Source organism: Branchiostoma floridae, chromosome 1 (assembly GCF_000003815.2).
Source record: "Branchiostoma floridae strain S238N-H82 chromosome 1, Bfl_VNyyK, whole genome shotgun sequence".
Classification (NCBI taxonomy): domain Eukaryota; kingdom Metazoa; phylum Chordata; class Leptocardii; order Amphioxiformes; family Branchiostomatidae; genus Branchiostoma; species Branchiostoma floridae.
The window spans coordinates 17415358-17429805 of NC_049979.1; the positions used below are offsets into that span (position 1 = coordinate 17415358).

General features: G+C 41.9%; 1 protein-coding gene and 1 long non-coding RNA gene across 2 annotated transcripts; both read right to left on the reverse strand.

Annotated features, from left to right (window-relative positions):
• Nucleotides 1–851: 851 nt before the first annotated feature.
• On the reverse strand, nt 852–3603 carry LOC118430385. Its single transcript, XR_004832844.1, has 2 exons — nt 3331–3603; nt 852–2030 (listed from the first exon to the last, which is right to left on the reverse strand). It is a non-coding gene; the product is annotated as an uncharacterized LOC118430385 (long non-coding RNA).
• A 1029-nt stretch (nt 3604–4632) lies between these two features.
• LOC118414618 (chitin deacetylase 8-like) lies at nt 4633–7808 on the reverse strand. The gene is made up of 5 exons (XM_035818792.1): nt 7237–7808; nt 6234–6425; nt 5562–5950; nt 5270–5426; nt 4633–5026 (listed from the first exon to the last, which is right to left on the reverse strand). The coding sequence occupies exons 1-5, from the start codon at nt 7534–7536 to the stop codon at nt 4931–4933; spliced, it is 1134 nt and encodes a 377-aa protein (XP_035674685.1). The 5' UTR covers nt 7537–7808; the 3' UTR covers nt 4633–4930.
• Between the last annotated feature and the right edge of the window lie 6640 nt (nt 7809–14448).

Genomic DNA, 14448 nt, shown 5'->3' on the forward strand with positions numbered 1-14448 from the left:
ACACAGATTTCATAGTTCGTCGAGTTTATCGTTGAAGTCAAGAGCATTTCAGTTGGATGTAACCTAAACGGGATAGTAGCCAATAATTTCGTAGAATCATTTTTATCTTGCAGGAAAATATACAGTACGGTCCTAAGACCAACTGCTTTCCTATAGACTCTGTCTGTATTATATATCTTCACAGTGTGATTCTGCCGTGCATGCGCTATACCCCTTAGTGTTAGCTGAGAACCTAAATCTACATGTACATGAAATAATGCATCCCAGAATAGTTAGTGTAGGCACTAGTACAGGGTAAATCATCTTAAGATTAATCTAGGTGAGGAAGTAAATCCATGTTATTCGATGATTAGTATTTCCATATATGTACGCAAATCCTACTGATATGAGTGTGAGTAAAAAGAATTGTCAGTGGTTTTATAATAGGCTTATAAATTTTCATTGAATTAGTTGAAATCATGCACAAAGGTCAAGGCATATATGCTGTTGAGACGGAAATATCTCAATTTGTTGATTTCAAAATAACCACACCTTTTAGTTTGTTAGACGATCCTTTATATCTGACCCACTCACGATTAATGTAGAAAGCTGAAATTACACCTGTATAATACTAAATGTCCCTATAGGTTTAATGCTAATTTTCATCTTTGAACTCCTAACATTTTCTTTTTTACAGCTGCTAGAATGGAGTGAGTTGTAATATAAGAGCCATTTGGATTTATAGCCGAACTCATAGTTTGTTGATTTAAGGTATTTACAGACTACTTTCATTACGCAAAAGAAACAAAACTCGACACAGTTGAAAGTACAAGAAGTGTGCTAAATTCGATTCCTCTTAGGTTGTGGAAAAGTAGGCTATAGAAACATTTAATCAGCACGGCGTATATCATGGCTCCTGACGACCGCTCAGAATTCAACTCATACCTCACTCTGCTCCAGCAAGGAAAAAAAAAGACAACCTGATCGGATTTCAGAGTTGAAAATGAGCATGCGGCTTATAGATAAATGCAGCGTGATACATGTATATTTTCAGTCTCCTCAATAGCTAAACGTGCGTCAGGGATATTCTTAATTGCGCGTTGATTGAACCTCCGAATCCCTTGTACTGCTTTTTTTCCAAAGGTGTGGTCATCTTGAAATGAAGTCATTAACTCATAGAAGCCTGGAACACACATTGAGGTATTTCAATCTCATAAAGTTATTTGCTTTACCGTTATGCCAAATGTCAGCTCATTCGACGAAAAAGTACGCCTGTTATAAAATCGATAGCATTATTTTTTTACTCACCCTCGTACACACATTTCCATGATGTAAGCGAATACACATATTGAACTTAACGGATGCATCCATTAATCAAACGTTTCCATATTGGGTATATTTTCTTAATCAACGCAATCATCATATCACGTTTGTGATCATGACCTTATTCCGGAGCCTATGAATGTATTTTTCCATACTTCATGCATATTTTCAATTCAATCCAAGCACGAATATTTGGGCATGTTTTTCCCATCATGACTCTCTTTGATGAAAGTGACTGGAAGGCGCGGATCAGAGTTAGATTGATTCTGCGAGACGTAACTTCGATGAAAATACGCATGGATAAGAAAAGGTAAACATACGCTATGAATACATTAAAAGAAAACATACACAAAGGGAAAATATGATACAGAAATGTAAAAATGCATCAACTGAAAGTTCAAGTCTGCATGTATCAGTCATATTTGTGTACATCAATACGACCACAAACATTTACATGTTTTGCATACACACATGAAAGTTACTGCCTAGCTATAGTAATGAAAACATGTGTAGTCAGTGTAGTTTTCTTTTGTTCATCGGCAGATCTTGGTTGTAACGGATTGTATACGTAAGTTCCTTGGTTGATGTCTGTTTTGACGTGTCGTGTCGAGTAGTTGTGAAGAGGGATGAGCGGTCGGGAGTTCCTGGTTCAGCGCCTGGCGCAAGAGCTGCACCCAGAGACGGGGACTGATGGAAAGTTCTACAGCCTCTTCGACCTACAGTGTCATCTGTAGAGAGGTTATCAATATCTGAGCATCTTGTCATCTCATACAAACAACCTGACATGTTTGAAAATGTAAAGGAGTCTGATAACTGTCCCTTTTGTCTAGAACACAAACTATTTTACACATATTCGTAGTTGGCAAAATGTCAAGTCTTTTTGGGACAAATTGTTACCTGGTGGAATGCTATCACAAACTCCCAAGTATGCTTTAATAAAAGAGATGTCATATGTCAAACTTTCAGTTGTGCTGTTATACTTATTGCCAAGTATTATATCTTTCGATACACGTAATTTAACAAAAACTCAGGTTGAATGATATACGCTCAAGACTAGAAAAATATTTCATGATGCAAGGAGATAACCACCGCTGTACTGTACTTCATGTTTCTGTTACTTATGTACAATGCACTTTGTTGAATAAGTGAAGAAAAAATCTTTTGTCATGTCAAAGGTATAGCTTACGTACCATACTCAGTCTAGATGAATACAATTTGGGTACGGGTGAACCTGCAAATTATAAGCCATTTGACTAACTTAAGGCGGTTTGCGGTGCCGAATATAAGCTGTGTCTGTATCTACATCACATGGAAACGTCCTGCCTGATGTGCCTGTAGGCACCAGGGGCATTCAATCATAAGGCGTGTGTTTACATGACGGAACTCGTTAACAACTTTAATTTGGCTCAAGTATTTACCTGTAGGAAACGTAGAAATGACACAGCTCCGGTTTTGTGAAAACAAAGTATACTAGTTTATACCCCCATCAAAGTCCTTTCACATGGAAGCTTTCAGGACAGTGACAACACGGTGTATGTGTGCCGGGGTGAGGTTTGGACATTTGGTCAAGAATGTCCACCATAGGAATAAATACTGTACAGTATTGCCATGCAGGGTACTTCAGACACAATTTTCGTGTCGACAACGCTCGATACTGCAGCACCGAAAATGACTAATGTTGAGCGGTAGGGTAACCTGGGTACCATCCGATTACCACCGGGCCTGCTCTGAATTTTCCGGGCAGGCATGGTAGTAATCGGATGGTACCCAGGCTAGTAACAATCACAGTTGGCACGGAAATCGTGCTAAAAAGTACCCTGCATGGCAATACCACGCAGTTGCACATGACGAGTGCCCTGAGTACAAATTCATTGTAGCACCAAATTAACTGATGTTGCTCAAATCTCACCCAATGTTGAGAACACCTCGACACCGTACTGTGATTCCTGTGTCCGGAATTTTTTGAGAGAAGGGATAAGAGACGCAAGTCCAATAAACTATGGGTAAGTGACCAGTCTGTGCCGTTACCTTGCTGAATTGCTTGCCTGTGGCGTGCCAGTCCTACTAGCTGGCCCCGATCATCATCACCACTATCACCATGAAAACGGAGCCAAGCATTCCGAGCAGAGCCACCTCAAGAGTCTTCCTTGTCCCTTGGCCTGCGCTTTCGAATTCCGACGCCATGTTTCTATCCCACGAATTATCCACAAGCCTGTCGGATGTTTGTTAGTCGTCTACTACCAACTCTCGTCTGTCGGACAACAAATGAACTATTAACGGATTGGGTGTGCCCAAACTGGCCCGGTGACATTTCCCAGGCGCGTGCCACATATTACTCGGAGTCCCGTCCTGCAACAAGCGGTCAGGTGTGTCCGAGCCGAGGCATATACTTGTATATATATATTCTTCAATTCGTATTTTGTGACAATTTTTCAGCATCGTTTTCCATATGATGAGTCCTATAATAATACCACCGCTGCCACCAAATGTAGCGAGTGGCCAAGCTAGCTAAGTAACTGAGAGAAGAGGTCCGTACGCATTGGCTTACACTCCATTACTGACTGACCTCAAGGGTCGGTCGTCTTTATTGTCATTCCAAGGAAGCTAACATAAACCAGATGGGCCGGGACCCCCCCCCCCCCATATGTCCTGACACTTGCACATAATGAACTCATCGAAGCTGACTTCAGTTTTTTTTTTTTAACGCGGTTTGCCCGTTTATCCCAACCCTACAAGGCCTAGTGCACTTTCCCACGCTCCCTAACAGAGTATGATTAAACCTGATACAAGGCCTTCATGATTAAGTTGTTGCTTTCCGGCTGAGCAGTCAGGATAGTAGTCTCTTACGTAATGTGCACTCAGCGGGCATGAACATGTGTAAATGTGCCACCTTAATGTGGATTCACACGTGCGTACATGTATATCTTCAAGTCCGTATGAGGTCCGTATGGAAGTCTTAGCCTCTTCCAGGTTCCTCGGGTCGTTGGAAAAATAGTAGAAATTGGACAAAGATAGACACATGTATACCATGCCAAACGACTTAACTGGCCGAGGAGTGTGGTTTGTGACACAGCTAACTAGTTTGGCATGTTGTCTGTCGATACGGCCTCGTGGCGCGTTGGTCAATATTCGATCAGTTTGTCGAAGTTCCATATCGATCCCTACAAGCATGTACGTTTATCATGGCACGGGCACCAGCTGACTAATAGAGACTCAGAACTGTACATGTCCTGTTGAGACCACGTCATCGGTACTTTACTGACCCCATACAATTACTGCATTTCGTAGCTAGTAAATTACTAACGATATAGAAAAACGAGAAAACGACTATTTTTAACAGAAAATTTGAAACATGTTTATTCAGATTCAATGTTTTCAAACATATGCAATAAGCATCCAGACCTACGGACGAAGGTGTCGCAGTAATGGTGCAAAAATGCACAAACTTTCCGGGGAAAATTTAATGTAGCTACACAGAGAGAGAAAGCATAGAGCTAGTTAGCCGATTTTGTAAAGTTACAGGATTAACAACACGTAGGACGTACAATCTGAACGAGCTATATTTGGTTACTCTATCCGGTCCTTCCCAACATCATGTCTCCCCGGTCTGGTCTGTTCCGTGGCCCCCTTAGTTCCCGTCCGGGTTCCCGTAGCCTGGGTAGTTAGGCGGGCAGGGTGTGGTGCAGGTGATCAGGGTGTCGTCTCCGTACCGGCAGGTGTTCACCTATGATGTGAGACAAGATGTTACATGTTATCTAACGACATCAAGACAATCGATCAAAGCCCTCTCAAGTTGTGCTGTTCATCCTCAAACATACAAACTCTACCAAAAACATAACCTTTTTTGCGAATCATGAGACTTGACCGCAAACGTCAATGCACCGTAGCGTGGGCGCCGAGACCTCAGACCTTGGAATGGATATGTTGATTTTTAAAACTTGACAGGAACATTGACGCCACGGCTCACCGCAGACTGGTCGCACACTGCAGGCGGTTCCCCATCACACTTCCACGGCTCGAACTCGTTCAGCTCGTCATTCTGTGTAGGGTTCCGGACCCACTCTATGGCCTGGCTGATGGTCACCAGCCACACGTGGTCCATGTCCATGATGTCATTAAAGAACCTGAGGGAAAAAATTACTGCACTCAACACATACCACACTAGACATGCTAGACCGTTCATAAAGCAAGAAAAGGAAAGACTTACGTAATTTCACAGAACGAAGAAGTCAACTTCAGGTCAAATAATTGTACAGTACCTGCGCGTGGCCTCAAAGTTGGTGTCTGGAGATGTCTCGAACCAGGCTGCAGTGAGGGGTACGTGGAAGGGCGCCCTGTTGCTGTTGTAGTGCTGATCAAAGTTGGACTTCAGTAGGAGGTAGGCGGCTTCTTCAGATTCGGGTTTGGCGCAGGCGGCAAGCTCATTGCACGGGTTCCCGTTCTCGTCCTGCAGGTCGATGATGGGGACCTCCCAGAAGCCTGGGTACGAGGCTGTGGGGCAGGGTGGAATGGCGCACTCTTGGATGGTGTCGTAGTCCAGAGTGTATGGCCACATGGGCGGGCGCATGAACATGCGGGTTGGACGGGTCGTGTCGTAGGTCAGCTTCAGCGTCGCCGCCAGAACTTCGAACTCCGTGTCACCTCCATTCTGTGGACAGAGTAAGGGGCGGTTGTACTGGTGAATGGGTACTTAGATACTTTATTCACTCCATAAGCTATCAGCGAGTAGACCAAGAATGCACGTGACTCAAAGGACGTCTTTGCATTCGAACTAGACCGTGACTGCGATTTGTTCTAGATATCTTCATCCATATTCATGACGCAGTCATCTACATTTTTGTATATGTCCTCTGACTTACAGAGGAGGATACAGATCTTATGTAGAGTGTTCCATCTCTGTAGGAAGGAATGTTTCATTCAAACCAACTAACCTGTAAATAAGGAGCACGGAAGCCCTTGACGTTCTCTGCCGGGATCTGTGCCCACTTGGCCAGGATCTCGCGCATCCCGCCCACCTCGTTCTCCCACTCCGTGGAGTTAGCCTCCGCCCACCAGGAGGACGGGCCGCGGCGGGTGATGGAGTTATCGGCGATCTCGTGCCGCAAGGAGTGCATCGTCTGAACCTGGTGAGGCGGTGAAGATTTCGGAGAAAATATTACAGGGAGTGTGACAACGAGGAAATCAAAATGAAGTTCCGCTTGTTGGCAAATATTAGGTACTTGTTTATCTAATGTAAGATAATGTTTATTCAATTATTACGTCAGTGTTGTCCTGCCACCAACTAGGCATGTGATTATGAGCAAAGGTGAAAATCGATGTTTCACCACTTAGACCGTTGTTGAATGTTATCCAAAGGTACATTCTGGAGCTTAACTCATTTGTAGCAAAATAACGGGCTCGTCCGGGAGTCGAACCCAGGTCTCGCACCCTAAGCGAGAATCATGCCACTAGACCAACGAGCCGCCGATGGTGACCACAGATACCTAGTTTCTTTTATAGAATGGCAACATGTGTTAGCTATTTAACCTTCCAGGCTTCCAGGCGCAGAGTGGAAGGTGTCAGCTGGCGCAAGGTGGTTGCACTTTTCATATAATCCGCTAAAAGGCGCTCACAATCCGCTAGCGGACGCACAACCAAGTTTATTTTACAGTGACGGATGCCTACTTCTTGCAAATCTTGATTATGTTTTCACCAAGAGTAAGGTCGTGATATCGACATCTTTAAAAAATTCTAATATAAAACTTGTGAACGCATTATTCTCATATCATCAGTTAGATCAACCCTTTTTTATCGATATTTTTTTGTTGCATCTCCTGGTAACGTCGCGATTTTTCGCACTTTCTGTAACATTCAAGGATACCAACAGTTTTGTCATCGGACATAAAATGGTCGAGAGGATCTGAACACAGCCATATCATAATGAAATGTGCGTACCTCATAGTAGTTAGTGTAGGGGTGGGACACGAAGACGGTGAAGGTGGGAGGACAGCCGTTCGGGTTCGTCTTGTTGGGGTTGAAGAGCTTGGAGTAGTAGTCAAAGTCCAGGTCCTGTCGGATGGCGTCTGTGAGCGTGACCAGCACGATTTGCGGGACGTTAGCAGGATTCAGGTTACCTGGCACGATCGTCCCGCTACAGTGACAGTCGGGCAGCTGACACTCTGTCACCGTGCAGGGCGCGCACAGCCCGCCCGCCGCCAGAAGGAGCACGCAAGTAGCCGCACGCCAGACCTCCATGCTTACTGTCAGGTAGTAATACTGACCTTACGGCCCTTGGTATTACGAGACACGAGCGCGTGATTATTTGATCGTCCTCTGATGTTTATCCGACCAATGTCCGCTATATCATCGGTCAGATTACAGGCATGTCGATCGATTGGAACTTTCTAGTATTGTCATATGGAAATCTGACAAGTCCAAAATATTTCTGACGTTACGTGTTGATAGATTTTATTCTGTATTGTCTTGAATCTCTATGCCCATTGTCTTGTACTCTGATATCTAAGTTTTAGCAAAACGTTTTTACTTTTATTTGGGTGCGATTTCGTCATTCAGAAAAGCTATACCACATGACTATCATACTCCATTACAAAACAAGTTCTTATCTAAATATTGAATTAATATCCGATACCCCTGTCTGTGAACAAGATATGGTACTTACACCTAGATGAATGACATAAGGTTCACACGCCACACACGGACTAAACATGCCTGTGACTGCGTCTGAAGTCCACTCAGACAAACACTGACATCGACGCCTCACGTTGTGCATACTGAATCTATACACAGGTCACGATATCGTTACGACCCTAGAGTCATCCGCCCTGTTTATCGTAAGACAGTGTATCACATCATCCATGATTATTTTCGTTGGATGAAGAAAACAAAATTGCGAAAGTGGTCAAGCCTGTTAAAAATCCATGTATATATATATATATAGCTGTAGAGAAATACGAGACGACTAAGGTAGTTCTTGGGCATCTTTATTCGGTCAGTCTTTGATAAGATGGCTGTTCATTGACACGTTTGTTTATTGACACGTTTGTTTCTTATGGCTGTCAAGTTCCGACATACAACGCACAACAGAATTCCACGGGTTACACTGATAGTACAAATGGACAGAATGATCTCTGTGGCTGGTGCTGAAGAATAAAGGCTAGCTTTGAAATCTGTTATCGTTATTCCGCGCAGAGCATAGACATATCACCGCAACAAACCCTCAAACGATCGTACGTACAATTTCAAGTAGTAGTACAATCATCAATATTTGTCAATATTCTAGTTTAGTATATTTGATACCAACAAAAATCTTGATCCATTCATCTCTTCGTCTGCTCTATATTGGTAGATTGCTTCGAAATCTGATTCGTCTTTCTGAGACTTTCCAAGGTCATCAGTACTCACAGCACCGGACAAGACATATTACATTAGTTACTATTCGTTCTTTTCAGCATTTGGTTTAACGCTACATTGAACGTTGTCTTGTTTGCACCATAAATCATTTGATTCTCAAGCATGATCATCAATCATGCTACTTTCAATATTTTTGTATATCTTTAACAACAATTACCATTCCCATGTTACATTTACAACAAACAGAATCTAAAGTTGGCTATAAAGTGTACCCCTACAAATCCATAAAAACGTTACATTTGTTCCTTACTGAAAAGTTGATGACACCAACCTTAGCTTAGATATGCAATGTACATGCGATTCATACACTGCCATATGCTACTTAAATATAAGAACATCAGCATAACGTTATACTGATAAAGAAACTATTCCTGAATATCATGACCATGCCACTAATGTTTCCTGTGTAATCCAGACGAACTACTAATACAGATAACGGCACGAAATAGCTTCAAATCACCGACCAACAACACACTACTGGATATTTACTCCCATGGTCTGTTTGATAATGACGCAGCCTGTGGACAAGATAGTTTGTATGCTTGTGCTACCGTGGAAAGGATGGCGCTTCTGTTTGCTTCAATTCTATTCACATTCGCTAGGGAGTGGGGCAAAGCGTGCGCGGAACACAGCAACAATCTAGCCAATGCGGTTCGTACAGTATTTCAGAATAAATTCATACCATACAAGCTATAGTAAGTACGAAAATATAACAATTATAAAAACATCCTCAGTAAAACAGTAATCATAACTATAACTTCGTTTTAAGAAACAAAATGAAATAAATGCCTCTAACAAACGGCAGTGACTAGTGACGTGACGGTGATGAAGTCGAACGTTGGTCGCGGATTTGTTTTACTGAAGCTCGAGGTCGTTTCGGTTGTCGTGAGGTCATTACCTGTGTTGGGGAAATAAACAAACTGTAAACATGCATGTGCAGAGAGAGTTACAACGCGATATATGACGTTACCTGAGATCCGTCCAGATGTCGTTAATCTGCCGAAATTTTCTTTCAATCTACCCTGGGGGCCAGTCGGACCGGGCAGCTAGGACAGTTTATTTGGTGGCCAAGACAGTCAGGCCCGCCCGATTTGGATCCTATAAGGACCGGGGAGTTTAAGCCCTATGAGGTCCACCTGCCCTTATCCCAAGGGTAGCGATAACTCCTTCAGGCTTAAAATCCCCGGAGCGCTTATGTGATCGGATCAGCGAACTGACTGCCTTGGCTCCCCGAACAAAACTCGCTAGCTACCCGGTCCTGGCTGGCTCCCAGGGCACTTTCAATCATTCATTCATCTATCCATCAGACAGCCTACCATTCGGACAACAATTTGCAAGTGAAATATGAATATTTCTATAGAACTTATTCATTTTCATATTCATATTCACTTAAAAGTGAATAAAATAGGGAAATAGGCTTTGTATACGTACAACCTTATACAGTTCATTTCTCTCTTCGCTATACAATCTATATTACATTACATTACAAAATGACATTAGAATGATACATGATAACCTAGTCTATTTTTCACCTTCTAAATCTTCCCTTGAGGCCCAAACAGATCTCGGTAGCATGGCTTCTCACAGTATGGCTTTCCGTCATGCTTAAGGGACAGAAGAAAGGGATAGATTAAAAGGATGTATTGTCTGCAAAGAGAGTTTATGGCGTACATATAATATCATACTGGAATTTGACATAATTGATAACGCTTTCAAAAATTTCTACGTGGAATCCACTCCAAATCATCTAATGACGGCGTGCGAGGAGAATTAGGAACTTTTCCTATTATGATATCTGCTAAAATTCAGCTCATTAAATACTGGTACCGTTTGGTAAACTTACCTGAGGACTCTCTGCTTCGCGATGCATACAATACTGTATTTACTGGTGATCATGACTGGATTAATCATGTTAAAGACATTCTCAATTACCATGGCTTTGGACATATATGGGTGAAACCTGAGTCGTATAAACTAGATTACATTGCCGACCAACTTCGCTACCGTCTACAAGATACATTTATACAGGAGTGGTTTAGTCGCATAAAAAGCAATTCAAAACTGTCTTTTCTTAACAAATCGAAAAAGTGTTATGAACAAGAGACATACCTTTATGATATATATAACTTTGAAATTCGTAAAGCGATAACCCAGTTAAGAATCAGCAGTCATAAATTGAACATAGAAACAGGCAGGTATCATAATGTAGCGCCTGACCAAAGGTTTTGCCCATTCTGTCCAAAGCAAATTGAAGATGAATTTCACTTTGTCATGATGTGCAGTAGGTACAATGTTTCACGTAATGAGTTATTCACATTCCTCGAATCAAATACAACAGATTTTAAGAGACTCAATGATACAGACAGATTTAATTATATATTCAGATGTAATAACTCCCACAATGCTAAAATAGGCAAATATATTAAAGACTGCTTTGTCATAAGAAAAAATGCCGAAACTCATAATTAGCCCCACTCGATTGTAATACAATATCAATGACTTAGGCTAGCTCTCATTGTTCTAGAAATTAGGATGCCAATTATTTCATTCTATATTCGAATATTCATAATCTGCATATGTACTGCATAAGTTTGATACTTGTTTTAGTAATAAGGATGATAAGTTTGTTTCTTCTTTTTTTGCCATACATTGCACCGTGTACGATCGTTGCGCAATAAAGTTCTTCTATAATGTTGCATTGAATCATGATTCTATAAAACTGTAAGGCTCTCAAATCTGACTTTAATACACAGTGATTTGTGTGACTTCAGGACTTCATGCAATGATAATATTTATGGAAATCGTGGTAAAAGAAATTTTGAACATCTTATTCTATGTCTATGTATCGCGCATTACAGATTGACAAGAACAAATCTGAGAGTGGCTACTGTGCTAGGAGGCGTGATGAAGGTACAGACTGGACAGAGCCTAGAGGCGCCATGATAATTCCATGTCTAAAGCAATTCATTAGTCTTCAATCTCCATGTAGTGCGAGGTACTCTCCCAATCTTTTTCGCTAAATCCCCTATACGCTTCATTTTCTGGCGAGCCCTTGTTACCTCCCTACCTTGTTACTAATTATTGTAACAGATTTCAGACGTAGTCCCGTCAAAGTAACATGTAACCGTTACGTACTGTGCTCACGCAGTGTGGATAACATGGAAGATAAAATAGGCTGGTTAATGTTCAATGCAAAGGCGCCCTTGCTCTTACAATGCAGGTCAGCAACACTATACCTCCCAATGTGCAGACGCGCGCTCTGGCGATATGACTAAAAAGTACACATCACCACGATAAACCAGTGATGTCTGCTTGATGTTGATTTGATTTTATGGATGGCATCCACGCGAGCATTAATTTTAGGCCGTTTAAAAAAGTTTTCAGTCATGCTGAAAAGCATACAAAGCAGCTGCTGCAAAATGAACAAATATATATGTCGTAGGCTAAAAAATATATATATTGGAAACATTTACTAATGCCATATAAAAAAAACGTCAATTCCTAGGTCGAAGAAGATATGAAAAAAATATGATCTCTATTGGTCGGTGACCCATGCTTTGTGTGTTTGTTCATTTATGAAAAAGTCCTAAACGCTAAGATTTGATAATTAAGAGATTTTTGGCCAAACTTTTTATTCGCACGCTCGCATCATCGATATAATCAAATTAAAGTGGCCTACTGTCAACTGAGTGTGAAACATATCATAAGTAATGTCACAACTGATTGAATGGGTCTTATCAACTGTAGCTGATCTATGACTGGTATATCTAATTTTTCGAGTCTTGTATACCTAGATGATCAGTGCAGATATATCCAAAAACAGTTTGATATTGTTGTATTTCAGGCTGTGTATTTCAAGTATTATCTTCCTATTGCAGCCATACTCACCTCCGCATGTCTGCCCTGCTGTAGTACTTTATTACAATTCTCACACCGCAGGCAGGCCCGGTGCCAGTCCTTCCCCAGGGAATGGAACCGCTCCGCTGAAAATACATGTATGGGACAACTTCAACGGGGAGGATTGGCAGTCAATACGGCATATGAACGAGATGGCGTGCCAGTGTGTGGAGAAATGCATCAGATTCCTAATGAATTCCTATCGCCTTACATCATCGATTTTCATCCTTGGAATCCATGAAATAATAAAGTTTGGTTCCGTTTAACCTAGCCCCACCCTCGTGTTTGGAGGACTGTGAACATGGTAGCTTCCAATATCAGCTGCAGCCTCCTTCATTGCCTCCTGTCCTTGCCTTTTATGTGTTTATGTAGCCCCCATTGTAAAGCTTCTGTTATGACGTAGTTTTGCGGTACCTTTGAAATATGACAACATCAAAACGCTTTTAATTCCACTGACAATAGTCCTCGATCCTCCCTGGTGATCATTTCAGTTCCCCGTCCACAATTTGCCTTGAATCTTTGACATCAATCAAACGGAATTTGATTCTGATGGCCAAAATCACATCTTTATGGACCCACTACAAATTTGAATCTGTAGTCATGAATATGCCCACCACTTCCTGGATGTGATTGCTTTTGCAAGTGGCAATTAGGGTTTCTATTCAGCCGTTAATAGGTCTGGTCGATAAACAGCAGACGTTTGATCACCACAGTGAAACTACTGAACGGTTTTACATGTTGATGGAGCTGTCAATCACTGCACGGATCATGACGTAACGACTCCGAGCACAAAGACTGCACGGGGACTCAGATATCAAACGGGTTGTAGAAAAGGGCTTTGATATGCTTTTGTGGTTCCTTGTAATTTAATCATATTGCCGCCACAGCAGCCTACCGCAGCACCGTAAAACTCGCCTTGGGACAGTGACTCATCTATTTACACATCCATCCTAGCAGCTAACGTTACACCAGCTGCATTTCAGCTGTGTCAGCATTATTTCATTACCACCTTCTGTGCTGTCTCTTCGGCTCATCAAATAAGTAGTCCAATTACACGTGAATAATAGTTTATGAAAATCATTTGGTTATAGATGAGAGCGAAAACTATAGCTAGGAAGTGCGTAAGGGAATCTTCTACCGACCTCTGTAGTCTGTCTTTTATCAGTTACTTTTTATAATACGATTTTCAGCACGACAATGACATAAAGCAAGCGCCCCCGTAGGGTCTGGTGATGGCGACGTGAATACAAATGTATTTTCTCTGATTATGATGATTAATAACTGGTTCAAGTCTGACCTTGAAGTCGTGCTCCGCAACAGGAGACGTAATTTTTGCAAGTGAAGCAGAACAAAATCTTCATAAACCCATTATGCCTATTATGACGCTGCCCAATGTCACCTGTATCCTTCCCTGAAGGTTAGACTTTGTTCAATGGATACCCTCACCCTACATTGTCATATGCGTAATCTAACGGGGAAAGTAATGCACACCTAACATGAAAGTGTCCCGTATTCACTCGACAATACTTGATCTCGGGATCGCTCCGGCAGGATTTGTGAGAGATTCCAATCACAAAGGTGCACGCCATCTGCCACCTCGCGTACTCACGGCACCTTCCACTGTACGGGCTCGAACTGTCATGAATGAAAGGTCAGAATGGCGCATATTTCATATCTGATCACTTATATTTTAAAGGGTAATCTGTGTCAGCTGGCTCCGTGTATTCATCATGATATGTATGTTATCTTTCCCAACAACAATACAACAGATTCGCAAGTCTTTGGGCTTTTGTAGTCTACTGTCCCCTCATCCCATCAGTTGTAGTTATAACGCTTGGG

Coding starts and splice junctions, on each gene's coding strand:
- LOC118414618 (XM_035818792.1), bottom strand. CDS start 7,536: ATGGAGGTCTGGCGTGCGGCTACTTGCGTGCTCCTTCTGGCGGCGGGC. Junction 6,426..7,236: donor CCTACACTAACTACTATGAG/GTACGCACATTT, acceptor CCGCCTCACCAG/GTTCAGACGATGCACTCCTT. Junction 5,427..5,561: donor AACTTTGAGGCCACGCGCAG/GTACTGTACAAT, acceptor TTTTTCCCTCAG/GTTCTTTAATGACATCATGG.